This window comes from Indicator indicator, chromosome 7 (assembly GCF_027791375.1).
Source record: "Indicator indicator isolate 239-I01 chromosome 7, UM_Iind_1.1, whole genome shotgun sequence".
Classification (NCBI taxonomy): Eukaryota; Metazoa; Chordata; class Aves; order Piciformes; family Indicatoridae; genus Indicator; species Indicator indicator.
In genome coordinates this window covers 18,587,268-18,612,902 of record NC_072016.1, presented here as the reverse complement: position 1 = coordinate 18,612,902, position 25,635 = coordinate 18,587,268, and the positions used below count along the sequence as shown (strand labels likewise).

The 25,635-nt window shown below is 44.6% G+C and overlaps 1 protein-coding gene across 1 annotated transcript in view; it reads right to left on the bottom strand.

Moving 5' to 3' along the window:
* TLL2 (tolloid like 2) overlaps positions 1-25,635 on the bottom strand; it is an 85,252-nt gene that overhangs the window by 26,269 nt on the left and 33,348 nt on the right. The window contains exons 3-7 of the mRNA XM_054382079.1: positions 10,097-10,174; positions 6,047-6,217; positions 4,358-4,475; positions 3,568-3,746; positions 3,095-3,200 (exon numbers count right to left, since the gene is read on the bottom strand). Of these exons, the coding sequence (XP_054238054.1) occupies positions 3,095-3,200; positions 3,568-3,746; positions 4,358-4,475; positions 6,047-6,217; positions 10,097-10,174 (652 nt within the window). The remainder of the gene's footprint in view (positions 1-3,094; positions 3,201-3,567; positions 3,747-4,357; positions 4,476-6,046; positions 6,218-10,096; positions 10,175-25,635) is intronic.

The following is a 25,635-nucleotide window of genomic DNA, read 5'->3' as shown; positions in this document are numbered from 1 at the left end:
TCTTGAATAAGATACGTAACTTCTCCTTCCAGAGATAGAAAATGAACCCAGGAACCCTGGATGCCCACTTCTTCTGCTGTCCAGTGACAAGCAGAAGATGCATTAGCTGCCTAACTCAAGCACAACAATCCACCATTGCTACCAGCCAAGAACAACGGAGTTGGAAAAGAGATACTCTCAAGAATCATTAGCATCCTCATAGTACCCTGAATGTATAAAACATCATGCAAACATTGTGAAATTATCAGCTGATCTCAAGAAATGATGAACATTCACCTCCAATCTGAGGGCAACACATACCAATGTTTAAAACCACTCAAGGCAGCAGATATTCAAGGCAGGTTAAACACTCAGGTGCAGGCAGCTGCATTTTGCCCCAATGCTGTTTTTATACTCCCATGTGCAGAGGAGAGACAAAGTAACTCTACTTCATGCAGTAAAACCTGTGGAGGACGTGTATGAGTCTGTGGAGGATTAGGATGTTGTGGTGCAAATGCCTCAAGAAATGCCCCTTGACATGAAGGCAGCGTTACCTGCATCCTGATTCAAACATGAGCTTTGTAGAAGTCATGTTTTGTAACCCCGGGCTGTGCTGCCATGTCTACTAGCAAGAGCCTGGTGAATTAAGGTGACTCACTAATTGCTCTGTGGAGGTTTAAATGTTCTTTTTGCCAAGTTGCGGTTTATGTTTCTTGACAGCTGTAAATGAAATAGTTTGACAAGACAGCAATATCAAGTGTAATTTGCTGCCAGGCCTGTAAAGAATGTACCAGGAAATAAAAGCCTGCAGCCATACTCTGCAAAGCAGGCAGCTTTCTGACAGAGACAAGAATAGAAATTCCCATGGTAAAAACTTGTTACTGCTGTCACTACATCTCTTTTACCATCCTCCTGTTCCTATATTGTCCCTGCTCTCTGTAGGGGGGTTAGACTAAATGACCTGTGGAAGTCTCTTCCAAGCCAAACCATTCTATGATTCTATCAGCCACAGACACAAATGAGAAATATGTTTTGCTGTGAACTGAAAATCAGAAGTCACTCCTACAGTAATCTTCAAAAGTACTACTGGAAACAATGACCACTGCTAGGACTGGTTGTGTCTCAGAAAAACTAGCCCTTTCTGTCCTAACTACAAAGTTGAGAATAAAAAGGGCCCAGGATTTGCAGCAGCATTTGACCACAGCAAATACCATTCAATTTGCTATCACAAGAGTTACAAACACTAAGGCTTTGCTAAACACCATCTAAATGTTGCTTCAAGACAGTAAGTCAGAGACACGGCCCTTAGTCCTTCACATCCTCCCCATTGACACAGCCTGTCTCCACTGGTGGGGTGCTCATACCATCCTTTTCCCATGGGGACTTCATGATGTTTGGTAATGTATTAGTGCACTCACTCCAGCTCTGCCCTTGCAGGGTCACATAGAGGCTCTCTTTCATTCCTAGCCACTGATTCTTATGAAACTTGCTGGAGCTTAGTATCTTGATGAGCTCTGTGCTTGTGTCAGCTTGGGTTGCAATTGGCCGGCACTTGCAAAACTCAGTGGTGGGAAGGAGACATGCATGCACTCACAAATCTCTGCTGCTTGGTTAAGGTAAGCATCATTAGGGGAGAAGATGTCAAGACAGGCCTTGCTAAACTGAGAGCCTGTTCCCAGCACGGCCTGTTTACGGTGAGAGCACAATCAGCTCACAGAGGGACTTAGTGCTCAGTTCAATTACTGCACAATGACTGCTACTGGGGTGAGGGTGGGTCACAGAGACAAAGGGCTTAAAGAAAACAGACTTAAAAAATCCTATTAAGCATCAATTTAAATTTAGAAGGACTCTTGCCATTTTTATCCCTTTTTGGCCCAGCAGTGTTCTGAAGGACCCTGGTTTTCAAGATACACAAACTCAAAGGCATCCACAATATAAATAGCAGTAATAACTTAATCCTGCTTTTGTGCAAGACAATTCTAACCATTTAGAGCTAGCAAATGCTGGAAGGGTCCAGCAGATGCCTCAAGGGAAGAAAAACTGTTTGCTTTGGGTATCTGAACCAAAGAAATCTCTAAAGGCTGCAAACCTCCCTTGTCCAGCCACCATCTCCTCCTGTCAGTACAAGCAGCATTTCAGCAACTTTCATAATTTTCCCCTGGTTGATCTGAAGAAATAAAAGCACAAAATAATAGGCTTGGCACTTCCATACAACTGAGGACAAAAATAAAAATAAAAAATGAAAACCCTCAAAGACACCTTTAATTTTTTCAAGATAAAATTCTCAAGAGGGTAAATATTTGTGCTCTTCCTCTCATCCCCTTTACTCATGATATGCAGTGAAGGAAAGCTCTTAGGAAGGAGCAATAGTTGGATTTCTGGAAAAAAAAGACAACTTCAAATAATGCCACAAAATTAAGGTGGTCATCCAGTAAATCTCACACCAAATCCAGGACATATGTAACTATGTTCATTTCACCTCTCTATCCAGCAGAGCTGTCTAATCAGAAAATGGGTTCCCTCTGGAGGGATGAGATGAGAGTCAAGGGCAAACAGCCTACACAGAAATTGGCCAGTTAGTTGAGACAGGAACAGGACTAAAAATTCCATGAAGAACCTAGTCAAACAGAATCACAGAGCTGCAGAGACCACATGCATAAATGGTTAGAAGAATACACAAGTAATTAAAGATAATGAGCTTGAGCTTAAATTCTCCCTTTGCAAAGTTGCTAGAGATTCTGAGTTTTTGCAGTATGAATCTTAAGCACAAGCTGGACCACCAAGAGATCCAAAGACAATTTTAGTATTACGCTTCTTGCACATGGGCAGACATGCACACACACATCACTGTCCAGGAAGGTTGCCAAACATGGTAACATTGCTTTGGAAGCCTCTGAGACTACCAGCACTGGGTGAATAGAGTGGGAAGGGGAAATCAGGAGCTCACTTCATTTTGCTTTTTCTCAAATATTGTTCAAGCTTTGCAATGCAGAGGAGCTCACTGTAACTGCCATATATCTCTGCAATAGATGACAGGTCTCCTAGGTTCCATGTACCCCACAGTCAACCACAACTAAAGAAGTAGCCCTAAGGACATGTGACCTTGGATTATCACCTGGAAAATGTGTTCCTAGCATAGTGCATAATGCTGTCAAAGTCATAGGTCTCTCCCAGCGAGTTCACTTCCCCAGCTTCCATCTTTAAAAAGTTGTACTCTTGACCTGTGATGCCAAACACAGAGAAAAAAAAGAAACCTATCACTTAAAAAAAAAAAAAAACAAACCACAAAACCCAACAAACACACACACATAAAAAAACCCACACCAAAAAAACCCAACAAACTGACCCACAATACAGACCCCCCCCTATTTCTGGGAGCCTAGAATGAAAAGGATATACTCTTACATTCCAACAGTTTCAGCTAGACATGCAAAACTCATCCAGCTATCTTGACCCTTATTCTAGGTGAGGACTAGCAACATTTCTTCTTCATTCCAGCTCACAGACCATTCAGGTTTTCTGTAAGTCCAGCTGGAAGTCTTCCACCCACTCAAAAGCCAGGTGGAATAACCTGAAGTGTTATTTTACCTTGCTGGATATTCTCTCTGATGATTGTGACATGCTGGTCCCTGTCAGGTCGTGTGTGCTCATGCCAGAAACCCACCACATGACCCAGCTCATGAGCCACAATACCAAATTTGTCGCAGTTCTTTCCAATAGATATAGCCTGAGGGCCACCTCCTCGGCGACCCACGTATGAGCAACATCTGGAAAAGAAAACCCACAAACTCATGGAAAACCAGTGAACTGAGGAAGTCTGAAACATAGAAACAGAGCATGGCATCTGGCAGGGCCCAAGCCAGGCCAGAAGTTGCATACTATATGTACACAAATGTACATGTGTTTATATGTATAAAGATAACATGTAAGTGCATATCTATGAAAACACATACATACACCTAAGTGTTATTCCAGGAAAAATTATCCAGAAGGATTTAGGACCTTCTTCTGAGCAAATTCAGATGTTAGGAGCAAGTTCTTTACTATGAGAGTAGTGGAACACTGGAACAAGTTGCCTAGGGAGGTGGTTGGGACACCATTCCTGGAGATACTCAAGGTGAGGCTTAACAGCCTGATCTAGTTGAGGATGCCCTGCTTACTGCAGAGGACTAGACCTTTGGAGGTCACTTTCAACCTAGACCATTCTGTGATTCTGTGAAATTCTTTGTTATCCTATGAATCCTTACTGGAAGTGACCAGATGCATCTCTGTGATAAGATTTTTGCCACGTGGCCATTGGTCTATTCTGACCAAAGCCATTTGTCAACAAAAGGTGTCTGCAATGCAGAGAGCTGCAAGAAATGTGCGTGTCACTTACCCACACGTTCTGTATGTAAACACAATGAAACTCTCTTCATCTGTTCTCTCCACAAATGTCACACAAGTGTGCTTCTCCCAGTGCCTCATTGCTTGCTTAAAGATAGCCCTTTGGCTTCCTGAAAAAGAAATCCAAGACGAGGAAACAGTTAAGGCATGGCTTTCGGGAAAATCTCTAATGGACTTCATCTGTACAGGAGAACAGTCAATCTGTCCAATGGTCAATCTCATACCTGTAGACACTTCTAGGAATCTGAGACCCACTTCCAACTACAGCACTAACTTATTGTATCATCCTTTTCTCAACTCAAGCTTGATTAATTAATTGTTCTAATTTAAACAGGTAGCAAATTTGGTTAAGCACATCAATATTTCTGCATATGAGAAACATTACCTCACTAGGTGGGGGTCATTCTGACAGAGCTGCTGGATGTTCTGATCTGAGCACCATCCTATGACTCTATGACTCAATGTAACATATCTGCACAAATCTTTCAAGACTCAGGAACTTCAGGAGTGCAGCAGATGGTCCTCAAAACTAAGAAAAAGCTCTCTTCAAATAGTTTATCTTTAAAATGGCAAGAAAAATTCCATAGGAACTGGAGACAATCAATATAAGAAGGTGTAGAGATACATTGCTGCTGCTCAGTGCTCAACCTGAGGGGACAGCTCAGGACCTGAACAGAGACACCTAAGAAGTAATGTATTATGACTGTCTCACACTAGCAAGAAGACAGACCATGCAGTGTCCCCTCCACAGGGACTAGGTTACCTCCAGCAGTCACTCAGCAGCCACTCAGCAGTACCCAGAATACAGACAGAATACAAACAGCAGGGAAGTGCTGCCCCGGAGTGGTACACAGTCTCAGGAACCTTCCCTACAGTACTGCCTTTCCAGCATAGCCTCAGGTACACACAGGGCTGCAGAGTAAGCTGGCATTGTCAAGAGGGACATTGTCAAGAGTGGAGAAAGGCCAGAAGTACCTCAGAAAGGCACAAGATATACAGAAAAGAGCTCCAGGGTGGGATTAAGCTGAGGCAAAACACCAAGCTGAACTCAAGAGAGAAACATGCTATGGCAAGAGCTGCTTTTACACAGCAACCTAGTTAGTGTGTTGGGACACGTACAAGAGAGAAGACTCTCTCATCAGACCCTGAGGGATGGAGACAGCTATTCTCTGACACATGTGGGGGCACAGGTGTGGATAGCAGGCTATTCAATATCCTGCAAGGTTGCATGAGTTCCTTTGTTTGTAGGTGGAGAACAGACCCTTCCATGTGGCCTTCACAAACTCCTGGCAGCAGCATGGGTGCTGACACAAAGTCCAAGGGGAACCCAAGGGAATAATGTTTGCTAGATCTAAGTGATGCATGAGGGCAGACTTCTGCTCCTGCTCTTCCAATAGCAGAAGGATCCTTTTCTGGAAACACAGAGGGTGAGCACAGGTACTGGCCCCTGAAGCCACCAAGAAAAGTGCCCAAGTCACACAATTATTTGTTGGACTCCAAGAGAAGGACCATCTCACTGCACACTTCAGTCTCAGGCTTCCCTGTGCAACCACATGCCCACCCTTCCTCAGGAGGGAGGCTCCCAAGGACCTGTTGTTTATGGGAAAGCTCTGCTCCAGAGACCTGCTACACATTTTGAGAACCCCCTGAGCAAACAGGGAACAATATTTTCACTACTGACCAGTGAAATTTCCTCCGATCACATAGGGGATGACCCCCCCTGGCCAGATCCTCTCAGCCCTGGATGTGGTTGCCCTGCGTACTCTGGGAGAGGAGTGTGTGTCCATCCCAAACTCATCCTGATATTCCTTCCTCTTCGGTCCTCTCACAACCATTGTGTTCTGCTTGCTGTCTGCAAGACAGAGTGGCAAGACTGTTTAAATCCTCTTTAGTTCCAGGTGCAGCCCTCAAGTAATACCCTGGAGCTTCAGAAAAAGAAAAACAGAAAAAGCAAGATGTTAACCAAACCAAAAGCCACAGACAGGTTTGCCAGTGATTTGCTTGGGACTGTAACAACCTAGCCCTTCTTGTCTTGGACCCTCCATATACATAATGTCAAACCTATTCTCCCAAAAAGGTGTAAAGCAACACCCCCTCACACTGTATCTAGCTAACCATTCTCCCCAACAGTAACTTCTTAGATGGGAACACTGTACTTAAACAAGGGAAACAGGAGGAAGGGAGTCAAACAAGGCCAGATATCACTGTATATTCTCAACTTGCCCTACTCATCCTGATCTACAGAGAAAAGTTTGTTCTATCAGTGTAGCTTCACAATACCATCAACTACTCATTTGAATTGGCTTTGGAAGAGTAAAACAGCCTTAGACTGAAGCCTATACTCAAGTCTGAAAAGTATTACATAAAAGTCTTTGTTTTCACATGCTAAGCCTTGGGTGGCTTGGAAATGCATGTAGAACTTAGAGCCTCTGCTGGAGGAGGGATGCTCAGGTAGAAAAACTGAGGCACTCTGTACTTAGCACAAATGTATATCCATTCAGAATCTCTTAATTTTAATGAAAAGGAGCAAAAACACATAAGGGGAAAGCAGAACACGTCTCACTCCTTGCTAAAAATGCAGAGGAGTTCTGTCTGTGTGGTGCTTGGTGCTGGCTACAAAACCTGCCTGAGGACTCACACAGGTTTCTAGGCAGACCTGTACCTTGCTGCATCTGTGTTGCTGCAGCTCTGCTCAGATACTGGTTATGCCTACACAAGTTGCACTTTCAATGTGGTGTGTGTCTGACCCAGTAGAAAGTACCCTCCATCCAGAGCTTCCTGGTTGTTTGCCCTTTATTTACTGTGCCATGGCTGACACAAATTCTCAAAGCAGCCATAGTCTAGCTGTGTTTTTCTAGCATGTGTAAGGACTGCATAGACATCACTTCTTAGATAAGCTGCCTGTATCATGCAGTGAACACATCAGCTGGACTTGGGCAAAGGAATAGTAAGAGTACAGGGGTTGCCACACCTCCAGACAGTTCTGACCAAAAGGGTCACATCAAGTGGATCTACCTTCTCACCCCAAGAAGCTGCGCTGCTGATGGCAGCTCCTCAGTGCTGGTGGACCTCTGAAATTCCAAGAAGAGGGATCTAAGCTGTAGTTGTGATCTTGTGATTTACATGGAAACCAGCAAGACTGGCCGCAGCTTTGCTTCCTAAGTCAGGGACATGGGCTGCTGGGTTATGAAAGAGCACAAGCCCCACTGAGACCTTCTGCCAGTGACTAAAGGGGCTGCTAAGAGCTTCTTCTCCCATTCATCCCTTAGGCAGAAGCACCAGCAAGCTGTTGTTAAGGCTGAGGGGATCACAGAATCACAGAATCAATAAGGTTGGAAAAGACCTCAAGGATCATCAAAGTCCAACCTGTCACCCAAGACCTCATGACCACTAAACCATGTCACCAAGTGCCACATCCAATCCCCTCTTGAACACCTCCAGGGATGGTGACTCCACCACCTCCCTGGGCAGCACATTCCAACATCTAACAACTCTCTCTGTGAAGAACTTTCTCCTCACCTCAAGCCTAAACCTCCCCTGGCACAGCTTGAGACTGTGTCCTCTTGTTTTGGTGCTGGCTGCCTGGGAGAAGAGACCAAACCCCTCCTGGCTACAGCCTCCTTTCAGGTAGTTGTAGACAGCAGTGAGGTCTCCCCTGAGCCTCCTCTTCTCCAGGCTAAACACCCCCAGCTCCCTCAGCCTCTCCTTGTAGGGTTTGTGTTCGAGGCCTCTCACCAGCCTCGTTGCCCTTCTCTGGACACGTTCAAGTATCTCAATGTCCTTCTTAAATTGAGGGGCCCAGAACTGGACACAGTACTCAAGGTGTGGCCTAACCAGTGCTGTGTACAAGGGTACAACGACCTCCCTGCTCCTGCTGGCCACACTATTCCTGATGCAGGCCAGGATGCCATTGGCCTTCTTGGCCACCTGGGCACACTGCTGGCTCATGTTCAGCTGCTGTCAATCAATATCCCCAGGTCCCTTTCTGTCTGGCTGCTCTCCAGCCACTCCGACCCCAGCCTGTAGCTCTGCATGGGGTTGTTGTGGCCAAAGTGCAGCACCCAGCACTTGGACTTGTTGAATGCCATCCTGTTGGACTCTGCCCATCTGTCCAGCCTGTCAAGGTCCCTCTGCAGAGCCCTTCCACCCTCTAACTGATCAACACCTGGAGCAAAACAATGGGAAGGAAATTAAGCAGTGCAGGAGGATAGTAGGAATGAACTTGAAACCCCCACGCCTGCTTCACCAGGCCCAGCCCTTTCTGCTGAAGGCCTTGCTCTGAGATGCAGCACAAAGCTGGGAATTTGCCTTTTGTTACTCTTCCTTCTGAGCACCTCCCTGATGTGTCAGCTGCACCTAGCTGCCCCATCCCCAAACCTGGCCTGGAAGGCAGCTCTGAGGTTGGGGGTTCCCCACTGAAATAAGAATCACCCTCCTCTTCTTCACATATACCTCTCCCACAGAGGTACTGTGGCACCACAAAGACCACAGCTGGAAAAGGGAGAAGGTCTTGAGACAGAAGACTTTGTGGATACCTGTCTCCTAGTCACAAACTGCTCCCGACACTGCCAAAATCTCCATGGATCTGCACACAGACAGCTGTCAGCAAAGCCAAATGAATAGTCATCTGCCCTGCTGTGTGACTGTCTCCCCCACTGAACTGACCTGCTGCATGGTCTGTCTGTCTCAGTGTCTCTGTCCATACAAGGGAAACAACAGTCCCTCCTGCACACAGAGGGCTGCCAATATCTTGTACAGAGAAGGCCAACCCCATGGGAATGTCTGTAAGATCACAGGTCTGGACTGAACCCATAAGCAAGGCTTTGCCTACATGAGTGGGAGAAGCCACCTGCAAAACTTGGCCTGGGTGACTTCAGGGAACAGAAATTTAAACTGATTTAGTTGAAACATCCCTCCAGCAAGGAGCAGCCAGCTAACATTACACTCTCTGCCTTGGAGTAAAACATTTTTGCTGTCCTGGTGTACCTGCATGTACTGGGTCTGACTGGGATGGAGGTGACTTTCCTCATAGCAGCCCATATGGTATTATACTTTGGATTTGTGGCTAAAACAGTGTTGATAACATACCAGTCTTCAGAGTGTTGCTGAAAAGTGCTTGCACAATGTCAAAGCTTTCTTTTTCTCATGCTGCTGAGCCCCATCCACTACCAAGGCAAGTAGGCATGAGGTAGACAAGAATGTGGGAGACCATGGAGCTGGCATAGCTGAACCAAACTGGCCAAATGAATATCCTATAACATATGTCATCATACCTAGCAAAAAAAAGTCTGCAGTTTTGTCTCCTAAGGTAGCCATTGCTCAGAAACTAGCTAGGCATCGGTCTGCACATGGATAGGAGTAGGCAATTGCCATTGTATCACTTAGGGAATTTTTTTATTCTCTCTTTACTTATTAAACTGTCTTCATCTCAGCTAATGAGTTTTCTCACTTTTATTTTTCCTGCTCTCTCACCCCTCTTGCCAGAGAAGGGAGAGAGTGACTGAGCAGCTGTGTGGGTGCTTGGCTACTGGCTGGGGTCAACCCACCACACTATAGAAGGGAAGCCCACCCTTGCAGAAAGTCCACCAACAGCAACAAAAAGCAGACACGTGAGCAGGGTTGGTCTCCTAGGCATGGAGGCATACACATGTACAAGGAACAAAACATGGTTTTACAGGGAATAAAAAATGAATAAAAGATACCCAAAGGTCTGGGTGGGGTACCACATTACCCTTTTTAACTGCTTTGTTACTATGATCTGTTGAAGTGGCGTTTTCACTTGACACATGAGATTCTTCTCCCAGGCCTCCTGCAAAGAAAAAAAGAGCAGAGACACATGGTGTGAGATGGCTACCAGATCTCTGACATGTAATGGACGGCAGCTATCAGTGATTCCATCTCGGGGTTTGCTGACCACAGGAACTGCTCTCCCTGTACAGGGATGAGACTCTTAAGTCTGATAAAGCTGGGCTCTTTTCCTGGATTTGCCCCTAGCCTACAGTGACACCTTGTAATTTGTTATGATCCTGTGCCTTAATTTCCACATACACTGAATAGGCAGAAAGTGTCTTCCAGGGAAGGCTAACCTCATGGAGATTTACTGAGAGTAGGAGCTATATAAGGAAGATGGTAGCAACAGTAAGTACCACCGTTAAATCTCAAAGTCAAAAAGGTACACGGTCAAGGCAAAGAATTCTCTACATTCAGACAAAAACACTCTAATCAACTCCTATACATCTGGCCTGAAATCAGCTTAATCTGAAAATGAAAGGCCTTCTCAGTGATGCTAATACCTACTGGTTAGCAAAGCAGGAAGAAACAACACATTAGCTTCTGAGTATTTCTTGTGCTTCATCCAGCAACAGCTACCCCTCCCTTTCGGAACAGCACTGCTAGGCACAGGGACGTCCCTGTCTTGTCCATCAAGATGGCTCCCTCCAGCTCAGTTACCAAAACAAAACTTGTTGGTCCCACTCTTGAGTGCTCCCTGCCTGACTTCCCTATTTCCTTGTAGAAAACCAACTCAAAGTTCCTGTGATGTGCAAGACACCAACACGTTAAAAGAGGGATTTGACTGTTTGATGTCACAGCTATTGGTCACAGAAACCACAGGAGTTCCATGGCATCTTTGTAAGAGCACTGTGCCTGACCTTTCCTGCAGACAGCACTGCTGCTTCTCCTCCCCACCAGTGTGCTATAGCACAGCAATGGTGGCAACAATGTGCAGGGGCTGCAACTTCACCAAGTTAGGCTGCTCAGCACACCAATGGGGCTGAGAGGCCTCAGAGCATCAGGAATTCTCTATCATAAGATGAAGACTCAGGGTGAGATCCTAGCAATGTGACTTTGTTTTGGGAAGCTAGGGAAGAGACAGAGACCCCTGTCTACACCTCCTACTGGTCTTTTGACCGTTAAGGTACATAGCAATAGCTCAGTACTTAAGTTTTTCTGATGTATAATGTAGGATATTCCCTCAATACTGGATCCATTTTGCCACAGAAAAATATTTTAAATGCCACCAGTGCTAGAAACTGATCTAAAACAAACAATAACTTGTTCACATTTCTTTTTCAAAGTTCTGCCCACAGTAAAGGCAAATAGCAACTGTGCCAACTCACCTGTGCTGCAGGAAGCAAATTGCGGTCTCCCTCCCTTACATAATGCATACCACTGAAGACTGATTTCTGTTAAGTGACATTATGTCCATCCTAAGATCTACAGACAATCCTCTCACAAGCAGCACATAAGAGAGAATCACAACCAGGTAACACAGGAGAATGACTGAGTTCCACTTCATATACACATAGGAAGGTGCCAGACACACTGAAGTTCTGAAAGCTCAGACAGCTCATGAATAAGGGCTTTAAACAAAGTTTTCACAGTGCAGGAAAGACCCTGAATTACGCATCTTCTGACTTAATTTTGTGACTATATTTTCTTCACAATTTTTTTTTCCAAAGTTTCTTCCTGCCGCCATCATCTTCAACTCCCTCTCAATGCTTGTTTCTAAATGAACTCCCTTAATACTAGCCAGCAAACAAAAACAAAAAAAACAACCAAACAAAAAACCAACCCCCAACAACCAACCCAAAACTGAGGGAGGCTAAATATTTCAAAAAGGGTAAAGAAGCAGAGGGATTTTCACAATACTGGTTTTCTGTGGTATTTTTCAGTTTCTTAAAAATGTCTAAATGAATTAAATGTTCAGAGTGCTTAACGATTTTGCATAAATGATCAACTATTCATTACAAAATCTACCCAGGGATCTGGTTGCTGTCATGCCAAGGGAGGACCAACTGTCATACAGTCTTGAGATTTGAATTCTGTAGTAACAACAACTACTGACTGCTGGGAGGGAGCACTAGAGATCATCCAGCAGCAAGAGGACCTTCAGGACAGGGACAGTAGAAGAAATGCAGTGAAAAGAATAGAAAAATGGTTGGAAAATTGAGGATGGGGAAAAGAGAACATGGCCCTTCCTTCTATAGTGGTTCATCCTGCAGGTTTCCTGGGCTTTGAATTTGCAAGGTCGAACTTGGGAAGGCCACAGAAGCCAGAGAATAACTATAGAGAGTATAGAAACAGTCAACAAGCCACTGAACAGTCACAGATCCAACAAGGAAAACTGACCAGCATATCTTTGGCGTGAAAGCTCTCCATGGTGACTCTAATAGGAGGGAGAACTCAATAATGGTGTCCAGGGAAAGAGAGTAAAATGCATTAACAGACAAATAGAACTGACATGAACTACAATCACAGCCTTAAGAAGGTGGTGCTGATACCACCACTGTTGTCCCTCTCCTTCCTTCCCCACCTTGGTATCATGGGTCCCCTGTGAGCAGAAGGGAGGCTGATCTCTGCAGAGGTATTACCAAGAACAGGTTTCTACAGTCTTGGTGGCAAGGTAAAATATGAAGAGCATGGTCAACCACTGTATGCAAAAAGGGAGATACTCTTAGTCACACAGTGCTGCTGGATGCTATGTGGATAATTCCAAGACGGATATCTCACTTTCCAGACAACTCGGACATCTTCAAGCCTCTGAACCAGTCTTGCTTTGCCAGCTGGAAAACTATTTGTTTTGCTCTGGAACAGACTTCTTGCAAATCCTCCTCCTGCCCCTCCAAGGGGCAAGGACAGGGGAAAAGGTGTATCTCTTGAAGGTACCTTTGGGAATACTTCCAAGGTACAGGCCTTGGAAGAGGGCTGAGAGGATGGTATCAAATTCTACCTCTCTGACATTATATTACTATAACTAAACAGAATATCAGGAAAGGGATAACAAATAGCAGCAGCAAAATGAACTAGAGGAAAATAAAATACTCAAACCCTCAGCTGACTATAGGTTAAAACTTCCTGCACCAAGAGACGCACTAAATCAGGGGATTGTCTCCCAAAGGAAATACCATAGTTTAACAGAGCTTGACTGGACAAAAGCCACTAGATGTGTGAACAGGAACAAGCCTGATTCAACAAGATGGATTGCTCTGAACTCTATCACTCTTTTCGAGCCTCAATGTGCCATCCCAAGATTTCTCTTTGTTTTCTTTCATGTCCAGTCCTCGTCACTTCCTTAAGCCCAAGCTCAACAAAAGTTTCTCTTCTCAGTTAAATTTTACATCCCCGGACTTCTCACCACCTCCTCCCCGACCCCCCTGCCCCAAAGTATGCTATTCTTCACACAATATTCCATTCCATTTAAAGGAAACTCCAAGCAGCCATTCAGCACCAGAAGTATTAAAGCATGTGGTCTCTGCTGAAGCAAAGGATAATTTTGTATTTCTAAATAAACGCAGCCTGCTTCCAGTCACAAACAGATTGCTTCTTAATTGAACTTGGGAGATGAATTATATGGTGAATTAGGAAAAAAGAACAACTCTGTATTTAGTGAATTGTTCCCCTAAGAGGGAGCTGTATGGGATTGAATTGCAAATGATGGCACCAAACCCTGCAGCCGGGCCCCTCTCCTGCACCCGAGCTGCTGACCTCTGCCGTGCTACAGTGTCATTCCCGCAGACTGCTTTGCCGAGCTGTGAGCACATTCTTTCCCAGAGATCACTGCAAGCCTTGGTTTCTTATGCAAAGGAGATGTTTGAATAAACTAGTGTGACTAATGAAATCTACAACATCTTTGCATATTTTGTCTCATTGTAGCTGATGAATAGGGAGAGCACTACACAAAGGCCAGATATGGGTGTGCAGATATACCAGATATTTTCAAACACTACTAATCGCAGTAGCACTGACAAGGAGCACCCACACCCTTCTCTCCCACACAGGTGTTTTAGAATCATATATGAGAATTTTGGAGGATCTGGTTCTGATTCATTTGAGCTATCTTTGTGATAACTAAACATGTCTCAAAGATTAAAGATACTTGCCAGATGTTTATTCCTCTCTTGTGATTCTTCGCAAGAGGAGATGAAAGCAGAATCCTAGCAAAACAAAAGTAACTGACTATGCCATAATCAATAAATAAGGAAGCAAAGAAATGCACCTTATATTTGGAAGCACATAGGTTGCAGGCAATATGCAGGTCCTGTTACCCCCTCAAAACATTCCAGAAGTTGTATTTCTCTTTTGGACTATTCTGTCACGTCCAAGAGCAGAGTTACAGTGCTACTGCTCCAGAGTATGAAATGCCCATGTACATCTTGAAGCCTATTATTGTTAGAAACATGGAAGAGGAGAACGGAGATTTTTCAGTTTGACAATATGGTCTATAGAAAACAAATACAGCAGTAAAAAGTCAGGCTTGGTCTACTACTTACCATAATACACTGAGCAAAACAGGACTGACTTTTCTGGGGTTTAATGTATATCCAGCAGTTAACAAGGCCTCCAAGTTCACTTTCATCCTCAGTACTTCCCACCTGTTGCTATGCCAAACCAGCCATCCCCTTTCTCCATCCTAACTGTGTAGGCTTTGTCTGTTTCTCTTACAACCAGAGATGACAGAATTTGTTAGATCGTGTCTCTTAACCTCTTTTAACTCCCACATTTTTGTGATTCCTAATAATTTGTCCTGCTTAACAGCTACAACTCCATCAGGACACTGCTGGACTCCCTAACCAGATAACCTAGTTCTGTGCATGACCTGGAAGAGAACACACATGAGATTCTCTGCCCAGGCTGGGAATATTTATTCTCCAACTTACACTTGTACAATAACTCCCTTTTCTGTTTCCTGCAGACCAGCAGGAGCTTGACTGACTGAAAGAAATGTCCAGTACCTTAAAATTGATCATAAATTTGAGATAACTCCACCACTTTTACAACCTTGACCAAAGAACAGGTGCCTAAGTTGTTTGCAGGTACTAGGGAGACAGCCTGAGGTGGCAGGTAAGGGTCCAGCGAAGCAGATAGCAGCAGGCAGTGGCATTGCTGGGAAGAAAGCAATTCCTCTCACTCTTCCAGAAGAGAAAATTAAAAATCCAGTTTTGTTAAAATACATCCAAGTTAACCAAAATAAAAGACAACATATTAAGAAAGAGTGAGCTCACAAAGCATGCCATCTAAACTGCAGGGTTTGTGGTTTCCCTGTACCACTGGCATAGGATAAAAGATGTGTAACCTGAGGAAAGAGCAAGACGCAGGCTCCATTCAGTACTCATAACTACCATGACCATGAGAGAAGCTTCTGGAAGAACAGGATAGGCCAAAGTTGATGTTATATGCTGCTTTTTAACTTCCTCATTAACCAGTGGTCGAGAACTTTATTTAGAGTAGAAATAAAACCACTTTATTGCACTGGATTTTCTAACCACAGAGAAAGTGATGATTTTATTAAAAGAGGCTCTACTGGGAAAATGTATTCAGACTGTGGAACAGATGTTTCCCAGAGCTGGTGAGGAGTCTATAGTAAAAACTTTTCATAAACCCCCCAGGCCCCGGAGATCCAAGAAAACAATTTGAGATACATCATTCAACATTTCCTGTCAGTGGAATAGCTCAAGTTCCTTCGATTTACTTAAAGAAAAATGAATTAAAGAGGAGAAGAATTCTGTACCCCAAATTCCCTGCAGGAATCTGTTATTCCTATTCAGAGTAAGCTGACTGGATGCAATAACTCAGGAAAGTCTCAGAGTCCAGAGACTTGACAAGCAGGTGCTCTCCACATTAGCTCTGCAAATGATTGTGCAGTGTGAGGACTCTGGCCTCCCAGGGAAGTTCATGAGAAAAAGTTGGACACAGCTAAGCAAACCCTTCTTTTTAAAGAAGGCATTGCAAGAAATGGGACAATATGACCCACCCTCCCCTCCAAACTTTCAGTGCTTAAGGGGAGAAACACTCTCTGGAAACAATGAAGGACTGAGAAGAGTGGAAGGGGCATTTTTCCTTAAGGCTGTAACAACGACTTCTGTTCCCTGGGATAAAACAACAGACAGATAAGAGAGAAAAATGAAAGAAAAAAGTTAATTACAACCTGTTGTCAAGTCACTAATTTCTTCCAGTGAGTAAGAGTTCTGCAAGTCCCTAGCTTGGCGTTCTTTTACTGAGGCAAGTGAAAAATTAAAAGCCAAAGTGAGTATACAATTACTTTCACCATGTACACGTCTCTGCTGTATGGCCAAGTCCCCACATACAGTCTGCAACTTCCCCCCTCCCACCAACACATCAAAGCAGTAATGTGTAGAACCAATTATCTTCCACACCATTGCACTTGTTATCTTGTTAATCAGATGGATCAAGATCTATTTCTAACAGGTGTTTGCCTCTACACCACAGTTCGCTCGATTCACAATAATCCTCCTCCATCCCCATCTCTCCTTTGAAAGGAAAGAAAAACAGAAGTAAACTTGCAGGTGATTAGGAAACATTCAAAGCTAGCTTGGCTTTGCCCATTACTGTTCTAGCAGGCAGTACAAGCCCTCCAGGCCACTCTGCTAACATCCCTTCCCTCTGACCTGCACTGTATGATTGCTTCAGCCTCAATCTACCCTGGGCCCCTTCAGGCACAGCCATGCACAGCTCCCTGTGCTGCCCTGCAGTATCCCCTTGCCTTGTTCCAGCTGTGGGCTCCCAGTCAGAGCCCAGGGCTCTGCAAAGGCTGGCCAGACTTCTCCTCCCACTCAGCCTTCCTAATCCTTTTGTTTTCCCCCTACCTTGTTTATATTGGACAAAAATTAACTGAAAATGAAAATGCTACACTGGAAGCTAAATTATGTTTGAATGAAATTAGAACTCCTTTCATGGAGAGCATGTGGTGCCAGAGACCTTTCTTTCAGCTTGCTTTCTACCTGGAGCTTCAGACACTCCCAATCCTGGAGCTCCTTGGAAAGGTTTTGGTGGTTCATATCCCCTAGCAGCCTGCATCATGTTTAACAGGCAGTTGAGCACCCAAAGTAGACATAGTCAATATACCTTGTCTGCTTGGTTACCTACCAGCTCCAACACTCACCATTTGAAGGGCATCCCAAACTAACTGCCAACAGCAGGAAAACTGAGGCACAAGCGATCCTTGAGGCAGAATACGAAGTTGGATTCTTGGTGAAACAGATGTCCAAATTGTTTGCAGTCATTAAAGAAACTGTGGGGAAGATGGTGGGTGGGTTTGTACATGGCAGAGGAGCTTTCCTCACCGCAGTGATTTGCCCATTGAGAGAAGCTGGCAGAGAAGCTGCCCTCTCTGTCCCAGGGACAACTGCAGTTCAGAAGGAAGTCAGGTCTCAAACCACAGGTCTCTGCCACAAACTGGCTCTGGGATTCAGCAAGACCATCACCTGCAAAAAGATGAGTGGCTAATCCCCTCCCTAACACAGCCTTGTGCGTCTCACACTAGTATCCCTGCTCTAGGAAGTGGAACACTAAGGTAATCTGAGTATTTCCTTCTGCCTCTGATCTTTGCCCTGGAGAAACTTGTTACCCATTCCCCAGGGCTGTCCAAGTGACCATCTGGCCTTCAGAACTACAGCAGCAAACACAGTCCAGCATTTCAGCCTAAAACTAATTTGCTTTCTTTCCCCACTTGACAGCTGAACAAATACTTTGTCCTTGCCATTTGAAAAGAGGAGCCACAGCAAAGGCTTTTTTTTTGTCCCTTGCAGTTCCAGCCTCCTTTCCAAATTAGGCCTGAACAAGCAGCTCAAAGCGAATACATTTATTCCACAAATGTAAGCCCTTTCTGTTCACAATCAACCACGAGCAATTTACAACTGCTAATTTATTTGGGGTTTTGCTATTATCCATCAAGCCATTTTGGCTACTGTTTGTTTCTTGGACCTTCCAGCTACTTTACTGAAAAGGGTAAGCAACTTTTATTTTGTGGGCACAGCAACACAAAGGAGAGAACCTGAGGGTCAAGACACCCAGGCCAGCCTCGTAGAGTGAGCATCCTGCAACGACTGATCTCAGAACTTTTTGATCCCACTCTCTCACTGACCATTTCTGCCTCCAAACTCATTTGCTAAAACATTCTCAGAAATGACAAGGCAGTCTGTGCAATTGAGGCAAATTCAATGTTCCTTTTAAGCAAGTATTCAAGGAAATTAGGCATTTGCCCAGCTCTGAACAAATGCACAATTTAGGCAATTTTGCAGTTATTGGGTAAGCACTGTCGAATTTTACAATTAGGGTAATGGATTTAACTTCCAATGTAATTTCCATATGGATAAACTGATCTCCTCAAGTACATTTGCCCATGTGTTCCCTGCATCACAGTTAATTAATATAAAGCTATTTAATAACTTCCACTTAAACACAAAAGACTATTCAGACTCTTCTGGCATCAGCAGAAGGAACAGCCTCCCAGTGTGTCACACCAGCTGTAGACAAGAGCGACAGAAAATTTAATTAAGAGCAATTGAGAGCAAGACAGTTGAAAACAGAAATCAGATGTTATAAATGCTCTACATAATGACTACCCCAACTCCTTAAAGGGTTAATAAGGTCATCTAGCATCAACTCCCAGGCACTTAAGACGTGACCAAAAGAGAACTTAGGGGATGTGAAAAGCAACGGAGTTGACAGCCAAAGTCAGGCAAAGTCAAGCAAGGAGCATCAGGGATTCAGCATTGTTAGTGCAGTGGCACTGCTGCAGCTATGCCCGAAGTTGAGGGTGGCATCATGTTGAATAGGAAGGAGCTATAGAAAGAGGCTGTTTGGCAGCGGTTTCAACCATAGCATCAATGAATATAGTTTCCACAGATGTCTTTGGGTGCATAAAAGGAGTTAATTGCTCATTAACAAAATCCAGGCTGATTAATTTATGACGCATAGCATTTGACAAAAGTGATACTATGCTACTGCCTTCCTGGCTAATTTCTGAAAGAAGCACATGAATTGTACTCACAGGACAGACTGAAAATGTTGGGGCTGTTCAGTCTGGAGAAAAGAAGGCTCTGAGGTGACCTTATTGTGGCTTTCCAATATCTGAAGGGGGCCTACAAGAAAGCTGGGGAGGGACATTTTAGGCTATCAGGTAGTGATAGGACTAGGGGGAATGGAATGAAGCTGGAAGTGGGGAGATTCAGACTGGACGTGAGGAAGAAGTTCCTCACCATGAGAGTGGTGAGAGCCTGGAATGGGTTGTCCAGGGAGGTGGTTGAGGCCCCATCCCTGGAGGCGTTTAAGGCCAGGCTGGATGAGGCTCTGGCCAGCCTGATCTAGTGTGAGGTGTCCCTGCCCATGGCAGGGGGGTTGGAACTAGATGATCCTTGTGGTCCCTTCCAACCCTGACTGATTCTATGATAAACAGAACTAAAGTTTCCACTAAGTAAGTGGCAGAGGTTGAAATAGCTGGGAATTTTTGCTACAGTAGAGAAAGCTTTACTGCTTGTGCAGACTAATTTTAGCAATATTGCAGAGCTCATAAAAATCAGTAAAAGAAAAAACATGGAAGTCTGAATGTTGGCTGCACAGAAGAAATGAAACCACTTATTTTGACAGGCAGGAGGCCACCATTCAGAAAAACTGATTACAGGGAACAGTATATTTACAAAACAAACTTTGCAGTGCATGTGACCAGCTGCCATCTGGAACCTAGACAAGTGGAAAAAATACATCTTACTCCATGGGGAACCCAGAGCAAGTAGTAGGGCTGTGTCATTCAGTTGTGCTTTGGCAAGGGCCTGATGGTATCTCCACTGACTGCTTGGAACTCTTTACCAGCCCTATAGGAATTATATCACAAATGGGAAAGAGGAGATAGAGTTTATGTCTCTTGAGCAAAGGATTTCTCTGCTTGTCACAAGTCAACTTTGGAACACCACAGCCAAGTGGGTGAAGGAACACTGCAAACCCTACTGGTGCCAACTGGTTTTGAAGTTATGCATCGTATTGGAAAGACCTTAGTCCAAAGAAAATTGGAGCCTGCATACCTTCTGGTAGGACAGGCAGAGTGAAGACTCTAGCACAGAATCACAGAATTGTCAGGGTTGGAAGTGACCTCAAGGATCATCTAGTTCCAACTCTCTGCCATGGCCAGGGACATTTTCCACTAGATCAGGTTGCCCAGAGCCACATCCAGCCTGTCCTTAAAAACATCCAGGGATTGGGCACCTCTTGTTGCTACTCAGGCACATCACAAACAGCACCTTACTGCCTTGGGAGGCAGTTGACAACCTTCCATTAACATCTGTTGTTGATTCAAATGTTATCTCAAGGACCACTCTCTCTCCAACACCATACTTCGAGGTCCTAGAGGGGCTGTATGAAATACAGCAGAAGTAGGAACAAACCTCATGATGGGAATGCAAAGATAACAGTAAGACAGCATTTGTCAGCATGTGGGCCAGCTCTGTGCAGGCATCACCTAATGGAGAGGTCTGAGGAGGCAGTACGGAAAAGAAGAAACTCCCTTTGGTGAATATAGGAAGGGGGAAATGGTTGAACACACTGACCCTCTCTGGGCAGGGAGAAAGGTGAAACTGCCTTCTGAGGTAGGAAAATACAGCCCTCTGGGCAAGGCAGAAGGGGCTTCAAGTGACCCAAGGATGAGTGGGAATCTCTAAAGCAGGAGAGCTTGTGGAATGAAGAAACTGGAAGAATCCCTGATGCATACTAGAGCAAGAGCAAAGAAATGAGCTGCTGCTTTGCACCCCCTCTTGTGCAAACCACACTGAATAGCTAGGGGAATTCTTCCTTACTGGAAGCAAGCAGTGTGAAAAGAGCAAACCAGCCCATCCAAAAGCACAAAGCACTTCTGGAAGTGGAAGATGCAAAGCCTTCCAGAGTAGAACCTGTGCCTGTGAATTGAGCTGCAACTCGTCAGACGGACCAGCACATGTGCCATGCTGCATATGCTCAGGGCTCTAGACTGCAAGCCTGTACAATCACTCCACAGGCACTGTCCAACTGACAGATTGATCCAGAAGCAGCGGCAGGATGAAGACAGGCAGACAAGCCTGACAAGCCAGCTTCCTGCTTCTGACAGCTCCGCTGTCCTGACTCAGGGCTGCTTCTCCAATCTTGCAAGGGACAGTTGCTCTCTTTGCACATATGCATCTCCCATGCTTTAGCACAGAGCTCACCTTCTCTCCTCTCTTACCATCAGGTACCAGACTGGCAGACTGTTCCTGTGACTAACAAAAGGGCCTCCCTAAGATCAGCAATTATAGAGAAAAATCCCTCTCAACGTTTTAAAAAAAAAAGATTTCAAGTTGGTACACAGGAATCAAAAAAAGAAAAGCATAAAGGTTAGCATTTGCTACCAAGAGAGCTTTAACTACAGGGGGAATTAGAAGGTTCATCAGCAAAAGACAAGGGTCAGGGGCTTTCTAGGCAACCATCCTTATGCTGGAGAAAATCAGGTAGGTCTGAGAAGGCTGAAATACTATTGTAATATTCTGAGCTGGAAGGAAAAAACGCAGTATCTGCTTTTCTGCAACAAGAAGATCACTGCCTTATTGCACAGAAATGTGGATTTGGGAAAGGATTTAACTTAAAAAAAGCAGTGTGAATGAGTGCTCTCAGCCCAAGAGGACCCACCTAGTTCTTCTAAATGGGTGCTCGTGTCTTCGCTTAGTAAGCTACAGAACTACAGGAAGTTAATTTCGTGGTTGTTGGCTCTGGTAAAACCCCTGAGTGAATGGACTCAGAAAGGTAAACATTGGAGCTAGTCACAGGAAACTCATTTGGTACAGCTAAATAAACCTCAGCATCAGGCCAAGCATCAGGCGTTTGGCACTGACTTTTCCGCAGAGCAAACTGAGGCTCCGCTTCCTGTTATAGGCTGCATGGACTGCAAAGAGAGACCCCTAGACAGCATGTCATGTATTGTGAAAAACTGTAAGGAGGTATGCAAACAGATGGACTGAGCCCTCAGACAGGTCTCTTGAAGTAAAGACGTCCCTCTACCCACGTAAGAGGAAGCAATCTTCACTAAAGATTTCCCAGTGAAAGAGTAGACTCCTGTAGAGAGTTCACAGATGTGGGTTACGTTACAGCATGTACACAGTTATTTGCATTGCTTCTGGATTGTTATGGCAAATACAGCTTAGACTAAGTTAGCACAATCCATAGATTCACTCCAACACTAAACGAATTGAAGGTTGGACTCCAGGCAGCCTTGAAGCTATCAATGCTGAAGTCCACCCCTTCTACCCTGAACCAACAGCCACTACAGCAGAGCACCAAACAGGAGTTACAAGGGAAAAACAGTTCTGAGTTTGGTGTGCATGTGCCAAGTCAGATGAATTTAACATTCTCTCTTTCAAACCCATAAATCAGATCATCCCTAGAATCTCAGTCAGTCGTGGGCAAAATTCTCTAGATTTTGCATTCTTCTAGAAATGCATTTTTCACTAACTTAAATTTCACAAGAAACACAGTAGTAGCATCAGAGAGGACTTGTAAGCAACATGCAACACTGCTACTGGCTACAGCACTTAGACAGAGCAACCTCTCCCCAAATGAAGTGGTAGAAGCCCTGCTTGTAACTGCTTCCAGCACCTTAAGCATTCCACTGGAGGAGAAGTCTTATTCTCCACCTTAAGGCTGAACAGCACAACTCTTAGCAGGACAGATGCACTGTGTTTGAACTGAGCAACTGTCCTTCAAGCAATCCCAGCTCAAATAGGAATCAACACCTTGCCTCAGGAAAGGAACCAGGGAAACATGTATCAGGGGCTGACAGCCACCACAGGTGAATTAAAAGCTGCTATGTAACTTGAAAATCACTGCAATCATCCCCTTTGCACCATACAGGCCTTCCAGTGTACACTCCCACAGGACTGCACATTCTTTGGGTTCCTTCCAGATCTCTCCAAAGTTTGCCTCCACAGCTCCAAAGCAGTTTATGCACATTGCATTGAAATCTGATTCCTGGGCTGTCATGCTACAAAAAAAAAAAGCTGAACCAGTCCTGAAACAGGTAGAGTCCTATGGAACATGGTGACCATGGGCATCTCAAAGCAAGAAAAAGCAAAGCAGTTTGCTGCAGATGTGGGCTGTGTGCAGACTCACTGAAGCAGCAGAGTAACTGCCTCTATTTTCACAGCAGACTCAAGAACAGCAGAGAGAGTGTGTGCCAACAAATCAACTCCCTGCTCTTATTAAGAGAAGGTTTACAGCAGAACTGCTGTCTGCCTCATTTTCCAAAGAATAACTTGCACAACTTCGCTGTCAAAGCCTCCAGCCACTCATGGTAGCCTCTGTTCTCCTCTCTGATTTCAGTCAAAATCCTGGGATCGAATATAGCCATGTCCCAAGCTGCACTGTTATCTGAAGTATTGCTCACTCTAGCTAGCATAAGATACTCTATAAATCCTTCCTGCCACTTATTTGCATCAGTGTGAAAGCCTTATAAGGTCCTCAAGCCATGAGCACAAACAACTCTCAGGTTCAGAGGCAAACAAACCCTGTTTTGACTATTCTTGAAAAGCATTCTTGGTGGTAGCAGGATACAGAGTCAGTGCCTCAGCAGCAAGTCCAGCACAGCGTGGCATTAGTGAGGGCAGCCAGACTCCCATATCTTCTGCTCTGCTAGTGTCAGACCCAGGAGGGACAAACTTGCCTTTCTCACTCACGGAAGTACCTTTCAGGTTCAGAGGAAAGCAACCAACAGGGGAAAAAACCCCAAATATTCTTTTTTTCTGGTTTAGAGAATTAGAAAAATCTTTTAACTCTGTTTGAAACAAAGATTGAAAGGTCCAATGTGCAACTTTACACAGCTTGTTTTTTTACCAGATCACTGATGAGGGCAAAATTAGGCTTCAGGTAAAGCAGAGCTGACACTGAGAGACCTGTGGAAAGGAAAGTCTTTTTACAGGAATGATTTAAAATCGGGCTGGAGGAAAGCACTTTGAAATAAACCTTCAGGGAAATCCTGAAAGGGTCCAGACAAGAAATTAACTACATGGTAGTCCCGAGCACTGTTACATTTATCTGTAGACCTCTACCATGCTTGCCTTTCTCTCAACAAGATCTGAAGAAAACCTCACTTTCATAAATGCACCAGCAAAATAATTTTGCACACAGGTTCCTATGGCAAAGCTTTCTGCAATTTTACACTGCTCAATCCGTGATCTTCCTGGCCAGTTTTTAGAAAGGAAGCTCCTTTGGAGCAATGAAGACTATTCACATGAGTAAGCACTATTGGGTCATATACTGCACTTCAAAAGGCTTTAGGTACGTAACCTGTGTAATGCCAATTCCCTGTCTGACCACTCACACAAAAGAATCCAGGCATACTAGACAGAGACATCCAGTCAAAGCTGAAGATGGACATCATTGCTAGAGCTCTGAAGCAAAGTACCAAGATGGGTACAGGGAGACAGCTACCCCTAACTGAGCAGTCTTCAAAGGGAATGCCCTAAAACCAACACCCCTAAGAGGAAAGGAACCATGACTCTGCTCTGTGACTTCACCATGAAGACAATGCTACCTGGTGCATTGATTTAAGTCCTGGTTAGCAGGAGTAAAACACTAGCTAGAAAATTCTTGGAAGCACTGAACTTCAAGGCACACCACTCTCAAGGTGACTTGCAAATTTTGAGGGTCGAAATGGCAACTGTGGCATTTCTGCAAGCAGGAAATTAATGCAGGAAACAATCCTGGGGCACAGTGATGCTGGAAAATTAAGTTTAACACAAAGATCTGTCACAGAATCCAGGAAGTCCTCAGATCACATTCCTTGCCTCTTTCTCTCAAGGGCCTAAAGGAGAACATAACTTTCTTTCTAGACAAAAACTAGAAGTATGTGAAGAAAGTTTGAAACATCTAACCTTCACCAGCCAAGGCAGACCTTTTACTAAAGCAGGCCATCTTCAATTGGGTCCCATGAAGAGCAACATCCTCTATCACCCCTAAGTACGTGGGAACCTTGTTCTTCCTCCAGAGCCTGACAGCTGCAGATACTCCACACAAGCTAATAGGGTGTATGCCTATAAACAGTCCAACGGTGTCAAATGGCACAGTTTTCACCCCTCCTCCCAGCTGAACAGCATTTTCTAGAGACAAGGAAACAATGCAGAGGAAGAAGAATGCCTGGCCTAATAGCATGTTCAGAGCTGCAGCTCCCAGATACGAAGAGCTTGTGTGTCTGTATGTACGCACTAAATACTTCCTCTGCTATACAACTAATCCGATTAACAGCTTTGGGAAACTCTGAAATGTTATAATTCAAGGGGTCTCATTCATAAAAGGTCTTGGGCTGTTTCTGTACAGAGGTTGCATTCTTCCCACTGGAAATAGAAAAGCAGCAAGTAGGAGTTTCTCCCAGGAATAATGGGTCCCAATCCCCACCATGCTGAAGGAGACCACCCTCTTACAATCATAAGTGTCAAGCAAGCCCTGCAAGAGAAGAATCAACCCTTCCTGCCCCTAGAGAGA